The sequence below is a fragment of the Hippopotamus amphibius genome, chromosome 7 (genome assembly GCF_030028045.1).
Source record: "Hippopotamus amphibius kiboko isolate mHipAmp2 chromosome 7, mHipAmp2.hap2, whole genome shotgun sequence".
In the NCBI taxonomy this organism is placed as follows: Eukaryota; Metazoa; Chordata; class Mammalia; order Artiodactyla; family Hippopotamidae; genus Hippopotamus; species Hippopotamus amphibius.
This window is the reverse complement of record NC_080192.1, coordinates 75,711,252-75,731,330: the sequence shown is the minus strand read 5'-3', so window position 1 is coordinate 75,731,330 and position 20,079 is coordinate 75,711,252. Positions and strand designations below refer to the sequence as shown.

The following is a 20,079-nucleotide window of genomic DNA, read 5'->3' as shown; positions in this document are numbered from 1 at the left end:
AGATGGTTGAATTATACTGATTTTTATAAGACATTATAAGTTAATAATTTTAGGACTCTGAGTCATTTCCTCGTACTAAATAACGTGTTAACACTTATTTAAATTTGAGAGGTCCACTCAGTAACATGAAGCCTGCTTGAAACTTTAGGGTTTTAGAATTAGCTTTTATATAAAACTATATAAATATAAAAACAAGGAACAGAAAGATGAGAACATTGTTATGAACCCTTACTTAAAAAAGGAAGTTGTAGTGAGTTGCCAGCTTCAAAAATAACAATTCCACAAAATGTGTTTTTTTTTGTTTGTAATGCTTAAACTAAACTTTCAACTGTTTTCCAACTGTTTTCCAAAAAGCCAAACCTATGAACTAAATTAGCATCCTGTTCCTTATGAAACATACACTGCCAACAGCTCTCTGCTCTTGAGACACGTGCTCTGATTTGGCTGGTTGGAGTCATGATGAAAACATTAGAATTGCACAAAACCAACACAGAAATGCTTCCAAAAGGGGGAAAGTGAATATGTTTGGTATATCAACATTTGTTATTTTGAAATAAATGTGAATTCTAGATAAGGTATAACTGCTACTAACTAAAGTACAACTTCACAAAAGGAAGTTCATATTTTTTCGAAGTTTCACGATTGAAAAGATTGAGTGCAGAGACCATCAGCGAATAGCTTGAGAAAACAAATAAGGTCCACATTCTTCTTTCTTTCAAGTTTTTTATTGCTTAACTTTTCCTCCTTTCCATGATTTTTGATGTTTTCATATGACCCAATCTCAGTTGCTCTGAAGACATGGTTATTAACATGACAGAGTTAAATTCAGAACTTGAAGCAGAACCAACTTTGTATGTATTGATATTTGTGCCCTAATGTGGCCAAAGGGTTAGTGGAAGGCTGTGTCCCTCCACTGCAGCCTTCACCTGCTTTGACCCTGCAGGTACACAGTGAGGTGTGAGGACCACACACACCAGCTTAGCATCTGAGAATTCAGCTGTTCCTCAGAGAACCAGTTTCCCTATTCCTCAGGGAACCATGGAATAAGTATAGTAGATAAACATCCAGGGGTGGGCATTATTTTGATATATTTGTATGTGATGATATAGTAATTCAGTGTTACACTGATATAGGTTAGGATTCTGAAGTCGGTTTATCACTGTAGCTTTCTTTTCCATTTTAATAGAAAATTTCAACCAGCAAGGCTAATGTATGATGTCTTTTCTACTGCATACAGGTAATATTAGCTTCAGGCTATTTTGCAGTGTTCAGAGTCAAACTGACTGCAAAGAAACTGGAAGGAATTCATGATGGGGCCATACAGATCACAACAGACTACGAGGTAAGGACTTTATCAGGAGTCGTGTCAATGGGGTTTTTCTGAATAATTCAGTCCTTTTTTGTTTTTATAGAAAGAGACGTAAGTTTACTCAGAAAGCTACAGTTTACCACTTTCGTACCTCAAAAACAGGTTTTGAGAATAGTTTACAGAATATTGGTGTTCACTAGCTCATAGTTTTCTGATAAAACCCAACTCTCTTGACTAAAAACAGCTTCAGAAAAATGCATTTGCACATTTAGAATTGCTGTTAGAAGCCTGCTTGCAAATGGTTGTAGCATTGCACAGATCCTGACTGAAATTCCTGAGACAGAGCTCTCTCTTTCTGCGGTCATAAATGTCCTCCTGTGTAACATTTCCAAAAAGGAAGATAAAATCAGGAAATCACATCTTCATTTGAATTCTCATGATCATATTTACATGTCATTCTAAATCAAGGAACCAACTGAAAATCAGTGACCCTTTTAAAAAGGCTTTTTGTGGCATTTGACATGTTGCATTCAATGAGGTTTTGAAGGGGTATATTTCTGGCACACCTAAATATTTGATTCATTATTTCAAAGCTCTTTGGGAAGTTTGAGCACTGTTAAAGTCAGCAAGTTGCTAACCCTTGTTCTCCTGTTTTCAGTACATACAACCCCCACATGAAAGAAAACTAATTCAGAATAAACAGAATTGGTCATTTAATAATAAATGACATGTTGGAAGTATGTCAAATTAATTACCTCCAAAAATGAGGAATTCATGTTTATCACTTTCGATAGGAATAAGTACAGTTCATATCTTAGCAAAGTAGCAATATCTTTGAGTTGCAAATAGTATGAGTTGAGATTCAAAATCTGAAATGTTAAACTCATTTTTTTAAATTAGGTTGATGTTAATTTATTGCTGTGTACAAAAAGTAGAGAGCTGTGTGACTAGAAAATGCTTGAGTTTTCATATGTTGTTTTGGGAGTATAATTGGACTTTCCTTTTTAAATTCATAATCTACAAAATAACCTATATTATGAAAAATCTTTTCTTCATTCCTTCCCCATTGTTTGGTCTTGTTTACCATGTTTTCATCAAATCACTGAGAAGTACATGGAAATTTATTATATTTCAGTGCATTCTATGAAGTACATGGATAAATTAAACAGTATCCACGGGTGATTGTAATTTTGCTTATCAGTTGGTTAATGCTAATATATGTCCCCAAGATTGGTTGTTTGAATCCCCCAAAATAATGCAACAGCTGTCAGGGTCAATCTCAGACTTAAACACTTATTTCTTTGTGGTTTGCTTCTTCCCACCACAGATCCTAACGATTCCCGTGAAGGCTGTGATCGCCGTGGGTTCTCTGACTTGCTTCCCAAAGCATATGGTTCTTCCACCTTCTTTTCCAGTAAGACAATTAACTTGTAGACTTCTTCTTGCTAATTTTTTTTCTCTTTGTCTTTACCTCTGTGTTCCTAGAATTCACCAATAAAGTCAGTTACTCTTTATTAATCGCTTATTTTAAGATAATACATTATACCAGCTTCTTTAGGACAGATAATGAGAAATAAGAAATAGTCCCTTCTCTCAAAAAGTTTTCAATCTAGAATGAGAAAAGGGCCCATGATTCATAGACATAGAGTAGGATGTAGAAATTGCCCTAAAAATTGTGAAAATAACATGCCATGAAGAAAATACATATCTAATTGATGAAGGTGTCATGTAAACTGGCTGGGAATGTCTTCTGGCAGCGATAGACAAGGGGGTGGCAAGAACTGCATTCAGGGCCCAGGGCACAACCTGATAGAGACACAGAGGCAGCGAAGTCTGAAATGGCTTTAGGCAGTGGTGAGTTGCCCAGTTTTACAAGAACGCAGGGAAGTTTCAAGAGAGAAGATGAAATGGTACCTCGGAGTGATAACATGAAAAAAATGCAATGCACTTAAGTCCATGAAAACCTAAAGTTTTTGAGCAGAGGCTGGACATCATCAGAGCTGAGCTTTCAAGGTTGGCTGTCTGACAGAAGTAAATGTAGGACACATCTGGGAGTAGCAGTAGTGTGCCTGGAGGCCAACCCAGAGACTCTGGCCACTGTCCACAAGGAAAGCGAAGAAGGGACGTTTGAGCTTCGAGCTTTGTCAGAGGCAGTAAATCCCTTCCATACCGCCACACATTGTTGCTGTTCATCTACTTTGAATGCCCTTCCTCCTCTCCTACCTTCAAGAACTCCTATACATCTTTCAAGATCCAGTTCCATTGTCATCTTTTCTCTGAAGATTTCTTGACTCCACTAGACAGTACTAGTTATTTCACATGTGCTCCTGAAACAATTTGAAATCATCTCTTGCAGCGGGCCTCACATTGTGCTATAAACATTGCCTTATGTGTTGGTCTCCCCAACGAAACTCTGAGATCTGGTGGGAAAGTGATAAAGGATCTTTTACCCCAAGTAGCAGGTATCTAGTAGAAAATGGGTGGATGTAGGCACAAAATGATGAAAAGGAGAACATAGGTGAGAGACTTTTCAGGTGAACCATCTGAGCTGTGCTTGAATATCTTGAGGAGGTCATACTAATGGAAACAGGTACAGGTAGGTGGGTAGAGGACTCAAAAATATGATGTAGAGATGGAGCCTGGGGAACAGGAAGGAAAGAAACGGGGAAACCAGGAGGTGACCATTTGCAGGAAGATAATGTAGTTGATTCAGGGCCCCTTGGAGCAGATGGAAGTGTCTCTTACCTGTGGTAGAAGACCTGATAGGTTAAGAGAAACAGTACATTGCAAAATCGTAATGGTCTATACGATAAAACCCGAATTCAAAATTTAGCTCCTTAAAAGTATAAATTTGAATTAATAGGTTTAGCTCACTTAAGTTTGGATCTTAATTAAATCTTTGTCTTCTTATCATTCCACTTTGCACTGACTAAACAGAATGCTTGACTTCATTATTTATCCAAAAGAACCTTTTTCCTTCCTTCAGTTGCCTTTTCAATCCATGAGCTCCTTAATCCCTGCATAAATCCTGAAAGGGATAATTCAGTAGGTGACGTAGTGAAAGGCCCCTGGCTGGAGTAAATGAGAAGGCATCTATAAAAACAAAGTGTTGGGTTTGCACTACTTCAGATTAAGCTTTCAAATATCTTCAGATGGGAACTTCCCTGGTAGCACAGTGGTTGAGAATCCGCCTGCCAATGCAGGGACACTGGTTTGATCCCTGGAAGGATCCCAAGTGCCGCGGAGCAGCTAAGCCCATGCACCACCACTGCTGAGTCTGTACTCCAGAGCCCGTGCACCACAACTACTGATGCCCGAGCACCTGAAGTCTATGCTCCACAACAAGAGAAGCCACCATAATGAGAAGCCCACACATTACAATGAAGAGTAGCCCCCACTTGCCACAACTAGAGAAAGCCTGCACACAGCAGTGAAGATCCAACACAGCCAATAAATAAATTAATAAATTTTTTTGAAAAATATCTTCAGATGGCTTACGGATATTTGCTTGGAATTACAAATTAACTTAATAATTGGGCTTAATTGGGCTGCTATAACAAATTACCATAAATTGGGTGGCTTAAACAACAAATATTTATTTCTCACAGTTCTGGATGCTGGGAAGTCCGCAAGAACAAGACACCAGCAGATTTGGTGTATGGTGAGGGCCCACTTCCTCGGTTTGCAGATGGGCATCTTCTCATTGTATCGTCACATAACCAGAAGAGCAGACAGGGAGGGCAAGCTCTTGTGTCTCTTCTTTTAAGGGCACTAATCCCATTAATGAGGGCTCTACCCTCAAAACCTCATCATCTCCCAAAGGACCTGCCTCCTAATACCATCACATGGCTGGGGGCAGGGGAGTGGGGATAAGGATTTCAACATATGAGTGTGGCGGAACACACAAACATTCAGCCCGTAACAATTACGAAATTCTGTAAAGTCTCTTACCAGGTGGAGAATACTAGAGCCAAGTGATGAAAATAGTACTTCAGAATAAACATTTCAAATAACTCCTAGTTTAATACTTCATATTTGAATACCAGTACAAAATGAGCTATTGTATTTGTTACCTCTTTTGATCCCCACCATACCCCAGAGAGACAAGAGGTGGACACAAGAGTAGTAGTTATTGCAGGTTCATGAAAACCAGGTAACTGCCAGGAAGACACAGCTGGGTGGAGGCCAAGCCAGGACTCAGCATAGGCTTTTGCTTTCTGCTCTTACATTCTTATCCTCACAGCAGCATCCCCACCCTCTAATGTCTTTCTATTCTGGTTAGACTGTAAATGATGAGTGTTAGTCTTAACCTCACTATCATTCAACTCTTTTTACTGTGCATTTTCTTAACTTCTTTCTCTTTTAATACCAAATATTAGACCAGCGGATCTGATCATTTTAGAGACTTCTTCAAATGGCTAGGAATCAGGTTATAAGATTCTGGTTCTGTATTCAAACAAAAGAAAGTAAAACATTATAATATTCTTATTGATGATTATTTGAATCATATAATTTTTTATTTAAAATCTGGTAGCCTAAATCTCCCAACAAACAAAAGTCCAGGACCAGATGGATTCACAGGTGAATTTTATCAAACATTTAGAGAAGAGGTAACACCCATCCTTCTCAAAGTCTTCCAAAACATTGCAGAGGAAGGAACACTCCCAAACTCATTTTATGAAGCCACCATCACCCTGATACCAAAATCAGACAAAGATACTACAAAAGAAGAAAACTACAGACCAATATCACTGATGAATTTAGATGCAAAAATCCTCAACAAAATACTAGCCAACAGAATCCAACAACACATTAAAAGGATCATCCACCATGATCAAGTGGGGTTTATCCCTGGAATGCAAGGATTCTTCAATATACGCAAATCAATCAATGTGATACACCACATTAACAAACTGAAGGATAAAAACCACATGATCATCTCAATAGATGCAGAAAAAGCTTTTGACAAAATTCAACACCCATTTATGATAAAAACTCTCCAGAAGGTGGGCATAGAGGGAACCTACCTCAAAATAATAAAGGCCATATATGACAAACCCACAGCAAATATCATTCTCAATGGTGAAACACTGAAAGCATTCCCTCTAAGATCAGAAACAAGACAAGGATGTCCACTCTCCCCACTACTATTCAACATAGTTTTGGAAGTCCTTGCCACAGCAGTCAGAGAAGAAAAAGAAAAGGAATCCAAATTGGAAAAGAAGAAGTAAAACTGTCACTGTTTGCAGAGGATATGATACTATACATAGAAAATCCTCAAGATGCCACCAGAAAACTACTTGAGCTCATCAATGAATTTGGTTAAGTTGCAGGATACAAAATTAACACACAGAAATCTCTTGCATTTCTATACACCAACAATGAAAGATCAGGAAGAGAAATTAAGGAAACAATCCCATTCACCATTGCAACAAAAAGAATAAAATACCTGGGAATAAACCTCACCAAGGAGGTAAAAGACCTGTCCTCAGAAAACTATGAGACACTCATGAAGGAAATCAAAGACAACACAAACAGATGGAGGGACATACCATGTTCTTGGATTGGAAGAATCAACATTGTGAAAATGACTGTACTACCGAAAGCAATTTACAGATTCAGTGCAATCCCGATCAAATTACCAATGGCATTTTCCACAGAGCTAGAACAAGAAATTTTACGATTTGTATGGAAATGCAAAAGACCCCGAATAGCCAAAGCAATCTTGAGAAGGAAAGACGGAGTTGGGGGAATCAGGCTTCCTGACTTCAGGCTATACTATAAGGCTACAGTGATCAAGACAGTATGGTACTGGCACAAAAACAGAAATATAGATCAATGGAACAGGATAGAAAGCCCAGAGATAAACTATGGTCAACTAATTTAAGACAGAGGAGGCAAGACTATACAATGGAGAAAAGGCAGCCTCTTCAATAAGTGGTGCTGGGAAAACTGGACAGCTACATGTAAAAAAGTGAAATTAGAACACTTGCTAACACCATACACAAAAATAAACTCAAAATGGATAAAAGACCTAAATGTAAGGCCAGACACTGTAAAACTCCTGGAGGAAAACATAGGAAGAACACTCTTCGACGTAAATAACAGCAAGATCTTTTTTAATCCACCCCCTAGAATAATGGAAATAAAAACAAAAATAAGTAAGTGGGACCTAATGAAACTTCAAAGCTTCTGCACAGCAAAGGAAACTATAAGCAAGATGAAAAGACAACCCTCAGAATGGGAAAAAATATTTGCAAATGAATCAACAGACAAAGGATTAATCTCCAAAATATATAAACAGTTTATCCAGCTCAATATCAAAAAAACAAACAACCCAATCCAAAAATGGGCAGAAGACCTAAATAGGCATTTCTCCAAAGAAGACATACAGATGGGCAAGAGGCACATGAAAAGCTGCTCAACATCACTAATTATTAGATAAATGCAAATCAAAACGACAATGAGGTATCACCTCACACCGGTTAGAATGGGCATCATCAGAAAATCTACAAACAGTACATGCTGGAGAGGGTGTGGAGAAAAAGGAACGCTCTTGCATTGCTGGTGGGAATGTAAACTGATACAGCCACTATGGAGAACAGTATGGAGCTTCCTTGCATAACTAAAAATAGAACTACCATATGACCCAGCAATCCCACTACTGGGCATGTACCCAGAGAACACCATCATTCAAAAAGACACATGCATTCCAATGTTCATTGCAGCACTATTTACAATAGCCAGGACATGGAAGCAACCTAAATGTCCATCAACAGATGAATGGATAAAGAAGATGTGGTACGTACATACAATGGAATATTACTCAGCTGTAAAAAGCAATGAAACTGGGACATTTGTAGAGACATGGATGGACCTAGAGCCTGTCATACAGAGTGAAGTGAGTCAGAAAGAGAAAAACAAATATTGTATATTAACACATATATGTGGCCTATAGAAAAATGGTACAAATCAACCGGTTTTCAAGGCAGAAATAGAGACCCAGATGTAGAGAACAAACATATGGACACCAAAGGGGAAAGCGGGGAGGGTTGGGGGGGGAACGAATTGGGAGACTGGGATACCAAATTGTACACTCTAAATATATGCAGTTTATTGTAAAAAATAAACAAATAAAAAGTTAATAAAAAAAAAAAAGAGCAAGCTACTGCATGGAAACAACCTAAATGTCCATCAACAGATGAATGCATAAAGAAGATGTGGTACGTATATACAGTAGGATATTACTCATCCAAAAAAAAGAATGAAATAATGCCCTTTGCAGCAGCATGCATGGACCTAGAGATTGTCATACTGAGTGAAGTAAGTCAGACAGAAAGACGAATATCATATGATAACACTTATGTGTGGAATCTAAAATATGACACAAATGAACTTACCTGTGAAACAGAAATAGACTCACAGACATAGAGAAAAAATTTGTGGTTGCCAAGAGGGAAGTGGGGAAGGGAGGGAAGGATTGGGAGATTGGGATTAGCGGATGCAAACTGTTATATGTAGAATGTATAAACAATAAGGTCCTACTCTATAGCACAGGGAACTATATTCCGTATCTTGTGAGAAACCATAATGGAAATGAATATAAAAAAGAATGTATGTACATGTATTAATATAACTGAGTCACTTTGCTGTACACCAAGAAACCAACACAACATTATAAATCAACTATACTTCAATAAAATAAATTTTTAAAAAGAAAGAAAAAAATCTGGTAACCTATCATAGGGAGAAGCATGTAGCTGATAAGTGCAATCATTGGTAATTTAATGATTTTATCTGTATGCTGTTTTAATATGATGCTTGATAACCTATGTTTTTAAAAATATGTCTAATTTCTTTTTGGCATAAACAGTATTTTTCTTTTATAAAGAAAATACTTTTTCTTTGTTCTTGTTTAGCTTTGGATTTTAGAATTCAGTTATTTCGTCATGAATTTGGATACTTTTAAGGCAACCTGGCCTTGGTAAAAGCAAACCTTTCTTAACAAACTGACAGTGACTGTTTCCTTTATTCAGAGCTAGCTCTGTACCTTTGTTAGTATGTTAACATTTTTACTGTAATTCATTTTTACAAGATTGCAGAGATTTGTCCTGCTAATTTCTCTGTAACAGGCCATATAAACAACAACAAAATACATATATTTGGAGGAGGGGCTCTGGTTACAAATTAAAGCTTATCAGCTTTTGAAAATTATAAATGTCCTTTGAACTTTGGTTTCCTAGAAATATGTCTGTCAGCTCTAAAGTGTGTGTCCTGAAGAAAATCCACCATTTACAGATGAGTTTGTTTGTTTTCTTCCTTCAGGGGAAAATAGTTCATCAGAGTTTAAATATTATGAATTCCTTCTCACAGAAGGTAAAGATCCAACAAATACGATCTTTATCAGAAGATGTACGATTTTACTACAAACGATTACGGGGCAATAAGGAAGATTTGGAGCCAGGGAAAAAATCAAAGGTTTGAAAATGTTATGTTTGCTAATTCCCATCCATTAGCACTTTGTGATTGTGACCTTCTGTGGATTTGGGACTCATGGTTCTCCTGTGCCTCTTTATAGATTGCAAACATTTATTTTGATCCTGGACTGCAGTGTGGGGATCATTGCTATGTTGGCCTGCCATTTCTGTCTAAATGTAAGTTATCTTGCCATTCTCTTTCATACCCTTCACTCCCTCCCCAAAATACTCTTCAGTGAAAGGCTGCCACTGTTAAAGTCTATCCCTATCTCTTGATGCTATAGAAATCATTTGAAGGGCTGAGTATGTCATAACCATTTGTCTCCTTGGTTTAGCTGAACCCAGAGTACAGCCTGGTATAGCCATGCAGGAAGATGTGTGGGATGCCGACTGGGATTTACATCAAAGCCTGTTCAAAGGATGGATGGGAATAAAGGAAAATTTGGGTCATAGGTAAGTGGTTTTGCTGCATTTAAGTATTTTAGCTCTCTTTATCAGTTTGAAATGTGACTTTCTTATTTTTGTATTAGGTTATTTTATTTCTGCATAGATAAGAAAATATGCCTAATCTTCAGAAAATTATAACGCAGCATCTTGAATTGCCATTGTAAATGTATATTTCTCAGAAGTATGCATACTACCATTTTTGTTTTTTTTCCAGTATTCTAGATGCTTCCTTAAAGTCAAAGAAACTTGATGAAGTTGTCCTTGTGTAGGATGACTTCTGTATTTACCTTAGACACAGCCATTTGCATGAGAAAGAAAGTTTCTGCCTACCACTGACCCTGGTTAAAGGCTAGGAAAACACTTTCTGGGTTTAACCTCACAGGAGGAGGAGTATCTCTGCTCCTGGTGAAAAGAACTGCCTCCTCCCTTTCCAGAGCTGAGCAGTTAGGGGCGCATGGGGGCCTGTTCAGATGGGCTCCGAAAATGTCCGAATGACAAACCAGTACCACACCTGAGTTCAAAAGCAAAGACACACCTATGTGGCAGTATAGAAATTTGATCTTTCTGTGTACTTCAGAAGAGAATTTGACTAGCAAACTGATGAAAACTGTTCTTCTCCATTGGCTAATTTGAAATGTATTTGTCATCACGATATTCCAATTTATAGTACTGTAAAATTTTCAAGCCACAAATGATTAAATCTGCAGGTTTCTATTTATCCGAATTATCTGCTGTGATAGGTTTCCTTAAGGCAAAAGAGTTAAATTTTAACTTTAAAATAGTTAAAATTAGTATAAAGAGACTTCTTCTAATGAATTCACTAAGAGAACACTAATTTGAACTCTTCTTGGTCCTCTACATGTCCATAGTGGACATTATAATATACAGGTTTCCTCCTTAGTTTAACATCCAATTTTGAATACTTATAGTGCTGCCCTAGGCTCACCTGCCAAGAAACCTCTTCACCTCCCACCCACCGAAACCCCTGCCTTCCTCTCTGTGAGCCTCACGTTTCGCTACTAAAGACCCAGGCTCCCTGCCTGCCCTGTGCCACTGTGTCCCAGTGAATGTGGCATTCTCCCTGCTCCTGCCTTTGTGTTACCTTCTCAGTGTGCATGTTACAGAGAATTTGTTACTCATCTTATACAACCAGTACTCTCACCAGTGTTAGGGTATCATAATTCAGTGGTGTTGTGGGATAAAATAGGCTTCAATGTTTGGGCCCAGGGACCTTAGCCCCCTTTATAACATTGTTTCCTTAGGGAATGTGTTCTGAGTTCTAAAGAGCTGGCTTATAAACACTCATAAGTAGGGAAATATTCAAACGAGGTCCTGAATGTTGCTCTTAACTCTATATATCTGCACACATTCCTCATACGTGTTATGTCTTCAACTGACGTCTTCATTGCGTATCAAAATTTTGTTTTGTTTTTTATCTCAAGTGGGGAAAAAGCCGTATGCCAAGCGTTGCACTGCCTTCTCATTAGTTCTACTGAGAATATTTGCCTGCTGTTGGTGTCTGGATCTTTCCACTAAATGTACAGTGGAAAGATCCTTTAGGGTCCCCATGTTATCTAAACATGCCTGCCTTTTGCCTTTTGTATTCAGTATGAAAACAATACAGGCGATTAGTGGTAGATATTTTGGCAGCTTTTTGTGCCAAAACAGAGACATCTTCATACATGTCTCTATGAAAATCATAGTAAAATATTAGAGCAAATAAAATTTCTCAAGTATACAAACCTAATAGAATTTCCTGTGTTCAGAAAACTCAAATATTTCATTTTGATTGACTTAAAAATTGTTTTTTCTAGATTGAGTGCTATATTTGAAGTAAATACAGACCTTCAAAAAAACATACTGTCAAAAATCACTGCCGAGCTCTCCTGGCCGTCCGTCCTCAGCTCACCCCGGCACGTGAGGTTTCCCCTCACTAATACAAACTGCTCTTCAGTAAGTATTCAGAGTGACATCGGTTCTGGGAAATCTGTAAAAGGGTTATGAAGTATCTGCTCTTACTTTTAACAGTGGAAATCTTTCACTTACTTTGTTTAAGGAAGAAGACATTACATTAGAAAATCCTGCAGATGTTCCTGTCTACATTCAGTTTATTCCTCTGGCCTTATATTCCAACCCTTCCGTCTTTGTAGATAAGTTAATATCAAGGTAAGCACTGCTATAGATCATCAGAATGCTTCCATATTAACAGTGAATTATTATTTTATACATTTAAAACTTTCATGCAGCTCAAACAGTAATAGATTGGGCTTGGAGAAATTCTGCATCTGTAGCTGAAGTTGAGAGAAGGTCTGGGGAGAGATGGATATTATATTAAGCATCTAGAAAAGCCTCCAGCTTAAGAAAAAATAATGTAGCACTCCTTCCTAAAATATTATAAAGGGGAAGTAAGCAGAGCCTTTCAAATATTTTAGTTTTAAAAAGTGAACAAAATATTAACTGTAAGTTGAAGCTATTTTTTGAAGGCTGTTAACCTGATAATGTTGATCTCAAAATCTGCCAAAAGATAAGCACAGCCTTGGTAATTACTCTGTAACCCCTTTAATTATGATGCTATTTAGAAAGAAATATGTGTACATTTTTTTATTTCAGGTTTAACTTAAGTAAAGTGGCAAAGATAGATTTAAGAACACTAGAATTCCAAGTCTTCAGAAACAGTGTAAGTATTCAAACTTCATACTATTCCAAAGAAGTAATTCTATGATATGACCAGTGCAAATGTGGAAGAAAAATATTGACCATCCTTAAATTGGCTGAAGGGCAAGTTACTGAAGAAGTCCAAGTAGTCCAATAATTATTTTAGAGGCAAAAAGCCTAAGAGGGATGGGTGGGATTTAGATCGCCATGAGACACCCTGGGTAGAAGCTCCTGTATGTGGGCATTAAACATTAAGCTCATGAAGGTTTATAATAATGGCTGCCAGAACCTCTGAGAGTGTGTAGATGAGTTATATACTGATAAATAATGTATTTTCATTAAGTCTCAAAATATTGAGCTTGGTCATTTAAATTTTTATTTTGGATACTTTCTAATAAAATTGTAAGCTCCACGAAGGCCAGACCCACGGCTAGTTGTGTTCATACTTAGCATAGTAGTATACGTGGTTTTCACTCAACAGGTATTTTTGAACTAATAAATGTATATAAATAAACAGGTTCATTCCAGGACCAAATATTCTCTATCATATGAGCCAGGCTGAGCAGACAGTAACCACTCATGATTATATAACAACTTAATGTGGGGCTTCCTAGGTGGCGCAGTAGTTAAGAATCCGCCTGCCAATGCAGGGGACCCAGGTTCAATCCCTGCTCCAGGAAGATCCCACATGCCGTGGAGCAACTAAGCCCGTGCGCCATAACTATTGAGCCTGTGCTTTAGAGCCCGTGAGGCACAACTATTGAGCCCGTGTGCTGCAACTACTGAAGCCCACGCGCCTAGAGCCCATGCTCCACAACAAGAGAAGCCACGGCAGTGAGGAGCCCGCGTACCACAACGAAGAGTAGTCCCCACTCACTGCAACTAAAGAAAGCCCGCACACAGCAAAAAAGACCCAACACAGCCAATGAAATAAGTAAATAAATAAATAAATAAATTTTTTAAAAAAGGAACTTAATGTGTAGGGCCTGCATCAGTCAGGAAATTAGCACTTGAAACTAAAGCCACCTGCAAACTGGCCCAAGTTTCTTGGCCTCGAGACTTGGGCCACATCTCATCCAGCCTTAAACAGCCTGTTCACACCAGCTGTGCTGACTGTGAAGCCTGCACCAATTCAACTTTCCAGTTCTCCCTGACTCTTCATTTACACCCATGTTAACTTTGTTTTTTGTCTTCTTTTTGGTATATGGTGCTGTGTTTCCCAAATCTGAGTATAAGCTCCTTGCGGGCTTGTCTTCTATTTATCTTGATTGATATCTTCCCACATTTATAATACGAAAGGTGTTGAATGAATGAGAGTAAGAATTTAGTTAATCCTTCATCATCTGAATTACTTTGAGTGAAAACAGTCAATGGCCCCTTCCTTCCTCTCCTTGCTGTGGGCTCTTGCTGAGCACGGATCCCAGTCTGTCAAGTAGCCCCAGGATGCCTTCCCATCATGCTCCCATTTGGAACAAGGGAGGTTGGCTCCTGGAATAATCATGGCTTGGTACATACTAGCTTAGTCACCTCAACCAAGTAAATAAACCTTGCCAAACTTCAGCTTCTTCTCTTGTAATGTGGGGTTAATAATTTGTTTATTACAAAGTTTTTGAACAGATTAAACAAACCGACATGGAAGTCTTTAAATGGGTTGCTTGGAATAGGAAGCCCTCAGTGAATGTTGACTAGAGGAGTCAATCTGTGGCTCTCCAGGCGGGAAAGAAAGGCAAGGGGAAGGTTTTCAGTATTTCATGTGCACCTAATGTGTGAGAGTGTTGTGCCAGGTGCATTCACGTGTGTAATTGTGTGTAATCATCACAGCAGCCAGCTATTACTAACCACCCTAAGAGATAAGTATTTCCCTTGTTCTGCTGGTGGTGGAAAAACAAAGCTCAGGGAGAGGAAGTAACTTGCCCAAGTTCATACCTGTGATAACTGGCAGAGCCAAATTCAGATCTAGTTCTCAGAGTCCAGAGTTATTGCCCATACTTTTACAACACATGGTCATTACTGGTTAGGAGTCACTAATTAACCTGTCCAGCCAGATGTTTTATAGTTCTTAGAGTATTTATGTTCTTTCCCATAGCTTTGTGTTTTAATCTATAAGGCATATATTAGGCAAGCCTTTGTAGAATAGTTTTTATAAGTCTATTTTTATGTCAATCTTATGTAAGAAAGTAATTTTTAAAAAAAAGTAATTTTCAATGTGTTTTTTTTTTTCTGCTGAATAATAGATAGAACACTAGACTGAAATTTAGACAGTCTCATATTCTAGTCTGTGCCCTTCTCTTGGAATCTTTTTTATTTTGCTTTTTCCATCCATAAAATGCCAACATAATAAGTTCAAGATTATCTAGACTCCAAATATCTAGAAAGCTCAGTAACCACAAATTCTTTCACTCTGCTTTTATAAGAGAGGAAATACACATAAGAAATAAATGACCTAATATTTACCTTTGTTAGCTTACCAAATCTTTAGTGGTACCTACAAGATGTAGGTACTGCGAGAGATAGCAAAATGAATAAGAATGCTCTAGACCTCAGAAATTTATTCTAAATAAGAAATGCTGAGGAGGTCTTTGGGTGAGCTTAGGATAAATTCTGTCATAGTTCTCTACAGTGCTATAAAACTGTGGATCTCAAAATATTTGGTCTCAGGATTCCTTTACAGTCTGAAAAATAGTTAAGGATTTCTACTTTATCTCAATTAAAAAAAATTATTAAGGACTCCAAAGAGGTTTTTTGTTTGTGTGGGTTACATCTGTCAGAATTTACTATATTAGAAATTAAAGCTGAAAGATCATTAAAATATTGGTCTTAATTCATTTAAAATAATAATAAGCCCATTCTGTTTGACACAGATAATATAAAAATGAAAAAACAGATACATATTCTTTAAAAAAAACATTTTGCAAGGAGAGGAGATTGTTTTACATTTTTACAGAGCTCTTCAGTGGCTCTCTGACTTAATATACAGATAGATTCTCATATCTGCTTATGCACTCAGTCTCTTATGATATATTGTTTTGGTTGAAGTATATGGTAAATATCTGACCTGACCTGACACATTCATGTGTTGCAAAAAGGGGTATCTTAATTGCCTTTTTGGTTAATTATAACACCATACATCAGTCATTAGTTCAGTAAGATATACAGAGCTCGCAAATGTTGACACAGTTCACTCTGCAGTATCCAGAAAGTCATATTCATTCCTAAAACCACTAATCTCATCCGGGAATTCTTTCACTGTTGGGAAGCGCTCAAGCTCACAGGGTCGAAATTCTAAATTTTGCTCAAACACTCGAATTTTACCACTGGCACAAATGCTTCAGTTGTTTTCCTTAAAGGAACAGATGCACTTCATTTTCGTGGAAATGTCTACTAAATACTCCAGTCTGAATAACTATATATATACACACATATATATATGTTAGGTGAAATATATGTATCAAGTAATTTTGTTCAATGCATTAGGAATAAATCTTACTCTTAAAATGGCATGTCCACATACATTTTTAGAATGTAGGCATACATGGCATGATTTATATAGAGGAACGTTGTCTAAGGAAACATAATGGGGAAATTTGTATGTAAAGGGGTTATTATGTAGCACAGTATGAAGTGGAAGATTAGAAAGCTGTTACACTAAATCTAATCAAAAATGGTATGACTTTAAACTAATCGATGCAATAGGAAAGCAAAGGAGAATTTGAACGCTTGATATATAGAAGTTGAACATGGATGACCTGACATTTGAATGGATGTGGAGAGCAAGGGAGAGAGAGTCCTTAACTCAGATCCCCGAATTTTCTGTCTGCTGAACTCTATAAGATAAACCCTTTTAGAAGGAACTGGTAAAACATCAGGTGAATAACCATATATTGACTGTCAGTCGTTTCTTCAAATATAAATGGTGTCCCTGAGGAAGGAGCTAGTTCAGTTGGCATCTCAAACGATAGCTCTTCCAGACAGCATAGTCCAGTGTGCTGCAGGGGGCGCTGCGTGCATACTCTGTTTTATCACACGGTACTAAAAAGTCACGTGCTCAAGGCTTATCACACGGTACTGAAAAGGCACCGTGTTTTATCACACGGTACTAAAAAGGCACGTGTCATAAGATTAATATTTATTACTGCTTAATCAGTAACACTTTTTTTTTTAACTGCAAGTGCATGGCAGTGAAGAAGGCAGTGGCTACCGGGGAAGTTTGATACCACTGCCTTGCTTCTAGCGAAAGGGTCAGCAGTTTTACCCACCATTGCTTTTGCTGACTGACCATCAGTGCGAATGTCAACACAGTAAAAAAGGCAAAGAACATCTGTTGGTGTTATGAAAATAGTTTTGACACCTGAAAAGACCTCTGAGATCCCCAGGGGTCCATGAATTCCCTCTTTAAGAACCACCACTACAAAAATGATTGAGAATTATTGAGGGCCTTAGTGATATCCCAGAGACATCACAGCATCCTAAAGTATTTTCCAAGTCATCAGAGTTTAAATTAGTTGTTTGTTGGGAGTATATGTATAATGCATAATGTGTTCATCAGTGACTCAGAATAGTTCATGTAAAGGGAACCTGTTCACTAACCATTTTAGAGCAGTCGGAACATGGCTGTCCTAGTAGACATCGACAGAGAAGAATTTTTGATGCAGGAAAAAATACTTGCCTCAGAAGTGAGAGTAAAAATGTAGTGTGCTTCACAGAGTCTACTGACTGTGAAGTGATGTTTGTAGAATGTTTGTAGAATCGTACTGTTGAAGTAGATGGATCTGTATATAGTAGAAAATCATACAAAATTCACTCTCCTTCCACAAGTTAGCAGGGCCATGTGGAGCCACGGACATTTATATCCAAGTACTACCAACCCTCCCCCCCACCAAAAAAAATTTAAACTTAATGTTACTTGAAATCAGAACAGTGTAACTTTATGTGAACTATGATTTTTTTTAAATAAGAAAAAATGTTTTTTAATCTTATCTGTAACTGACTATCAAGAAGTCATATTTTGATTATTAAACTAAACTATTATTTGAACTTTAAATCTTCAAGTGTTTACGAAACAGTAATTATGGGCTTAGCTTTCAAAACAAAATTCAAAGGTAGACTGATATGAATTGGAAATGTTTTTACAAATAAAATGATGCAGCCTTAAGTGATCCTCCAGCTGATACCCTTCTGAAGAGAGGGACAGGAAAACAGTGACCAAAAGGGGGGACAGCACTGGTAGGACGTCAGGCTGCTGGGTGTTGGTTACACAGCTGTTTGCTTTGTGCTGAAACATTGAGCTACTCATCTCTTAGGTCTGTGTCCTTTTCTGTTTTTGTGTCATGTTTCAAAACTTTTAAAGTTTAAAAATAAAAAGATCTGTACACAAAAACAAGTACTTAGTACAAACATGAAGACTTTGGTGACCTGGGGAACAAAGGGCTTTTGGGGACTTAATGCAGAATATGTAGTGTCATCACTGGTTGCCCAGCTCTGCTTGCCAGCTGTCCACCGTCTAAATCATCAGGGATAAAATTGTTTATATAGTCAATCAATTTGAGGAACTAATACTGGGCTGTGGTTGGGGTGAAAGGGAAAAAAAATTTCCAGAGAATATGCTAATAACTCCTGTTTATTTTAACAACTCAAGGCTCATCCACTGCAAAGTTCAACAGGATTTACAGAGGGCCTCTCCCGACATTTAATCTTAAACCTAATTTTAAAACCTGGAGAAAAGAAATCTGTCAAAGTAAAGTTTACTCCAATTCACAATAGAACTGTTTCTTCCCTAATCATAATCAGGTATGTTCTGTGATTTAAGTGTGGGTTGACTTAGCACTTATTTGGAGTCCTTTCTTGATTTGTTTCAGTGTTAATATTTGCATTAATTTATTTATGAAATAGAGTATTCATTTTGTCCAAAATACACACACACGCACCCACCATGCTTCATGAAACATACCTTTGTGATTATATTTTTGGCTGAAAGACCTGAATAGTGTCTTCCTATACCACGTGTGACTCTTGGAAGTGAGAAACTCTTGCTCTTCTTTGTGTGAATTTTTTAAATTTTTCAAGTGCAGATGTTTCACCATTAAATTTAGTTTCTTAATTTTTACATGGTTTATAAAGTAAAAGTTACAGATCAAAAGATTGTGTGTATTTAATGGAAGGGAAATCTGTTGTTCTTGTTCTTATGTAGAAATAACCTGACTGTGATGGATGCTGTGATGGTCCAAGGACAAGGAACAACCGAGAACTTGAAGGTGGCAGGCAAGCTTCCAGGTCCAGGGAGCTCCTTACGCTTTAAAATCACAGAAGCATTATTAAAAGACTGTACAGATAGTGAGTATTCCTGTCATATCCAAGAGCACAAATTTCAGCATTTGTTTTCAACAGTAAATAATTCCAAAAACAAGAGTAGTATTTATACATGTGCACGTATGTATATTAGTGATGGATATTTAAGATTTTAAGGAAACACCCTGACTTGCTTTCAGAGTTATTTGCTTTTGATATTAAAAAAATTTAAAGTATCAGTATTCATTGCATGCCTTAGATGATTTACACTGAATGTGAAAAGTAAAGCACAGTAAGTCTCCTACATACAAACCTTCAAGTTGCGAACTTTCAAAGATGTAAACATGCATTCACATGTCCAATCACATAAATTAGTTCACGTGTCTGGCATACATTGTCTCGTGCTTGCATCCGCTGCACGTGGTTGTGCTTTTGTGTACTTTACTGTACAGTGCTGTATAGAGTATGGTAGGACAGTATCTTTAGTTCAAGCCCAGGATGTCCAAAAGCAAGTGTAAAAGCAGTGGTATAGCTGGTACCGCTACCAGCCTTTGTGTGTCAGCTGTTGTACTATACTACTGTACTTTTCAAGGTACTAGACTGTAAGATTAGAAACGTTTTCATTTCTTGTATTTGTTTTTTATGTATTATTTGTGTAAGAAGTATTATAAATCTATTACAGTACAGAACTATTTAGCCAATTGTGTTAGTTGGGTACCTAAGCTAACTTTGTTGAACTTACGAACAAATTGGACTTTGGAACGCACTTTTGGAACCTAAATCGTTTGTATGTAGGGGACTTCCTGCAAAATTAAACTTCTGCGGTCTAAAACAACCTAACAAAGTAGAGTACTTCCTGATGACATCTGGGTGGTGGCTGATCTCTTTGCCCTGAAGAGCTTGTTC

At 37.5% G+C, this 20,079-nt stretch overlaps 1 protein-coding gene across 2 annotated transcripts in view; it reads left to right on the top strand.

The window, feature by feature from the left end:
• Positions 1-20,079, top strand: part of TMEM131 (transmembrane protein 131) — a 209,466-nt gene that overhangs the window by 159,492 nt on the left and 29,895 nt on the right. For both annotated transcript variants that reach the window (XM_057740823.1, XM_057740822.1), the window contains 10 exons: positions 1,238-1,342; positions 2,637-2,723; positions 9,635-9,787; positions 9,888-9,963; positions 10,122-10,239; positions 12,048-12,186; positions 12,290-12,399; positions 12,844-12,910; positions 18,524-18,675; positions 19,076-19,218. In XM_057740823.1, the coding sequence (XP_057596806.1) occupies positions 1,238-1,342; positions 2,637-2,723; positions 9,635-9,787; positions 9,888-9,963; positions 10,122-10,239; positions 12,048-12,186; positions 12,290-12,399; positions 12,844-12,910; positions 18,524-18,675; positions 19,076-19,218 (1,150 nt within the window). The remainder of the gene's footprint in view (positions 1-1,237; positions 1,343-2,636; positions 2,724-9,634; positions 9,788-9,887; positions 9,964-10,121; positions 10,240-12,047; positions 12,187-12,289; positions 12,400-12,843; positions 12,911-18,523; positions 18,676-19,075; positions 19,219-20,079) is intronic.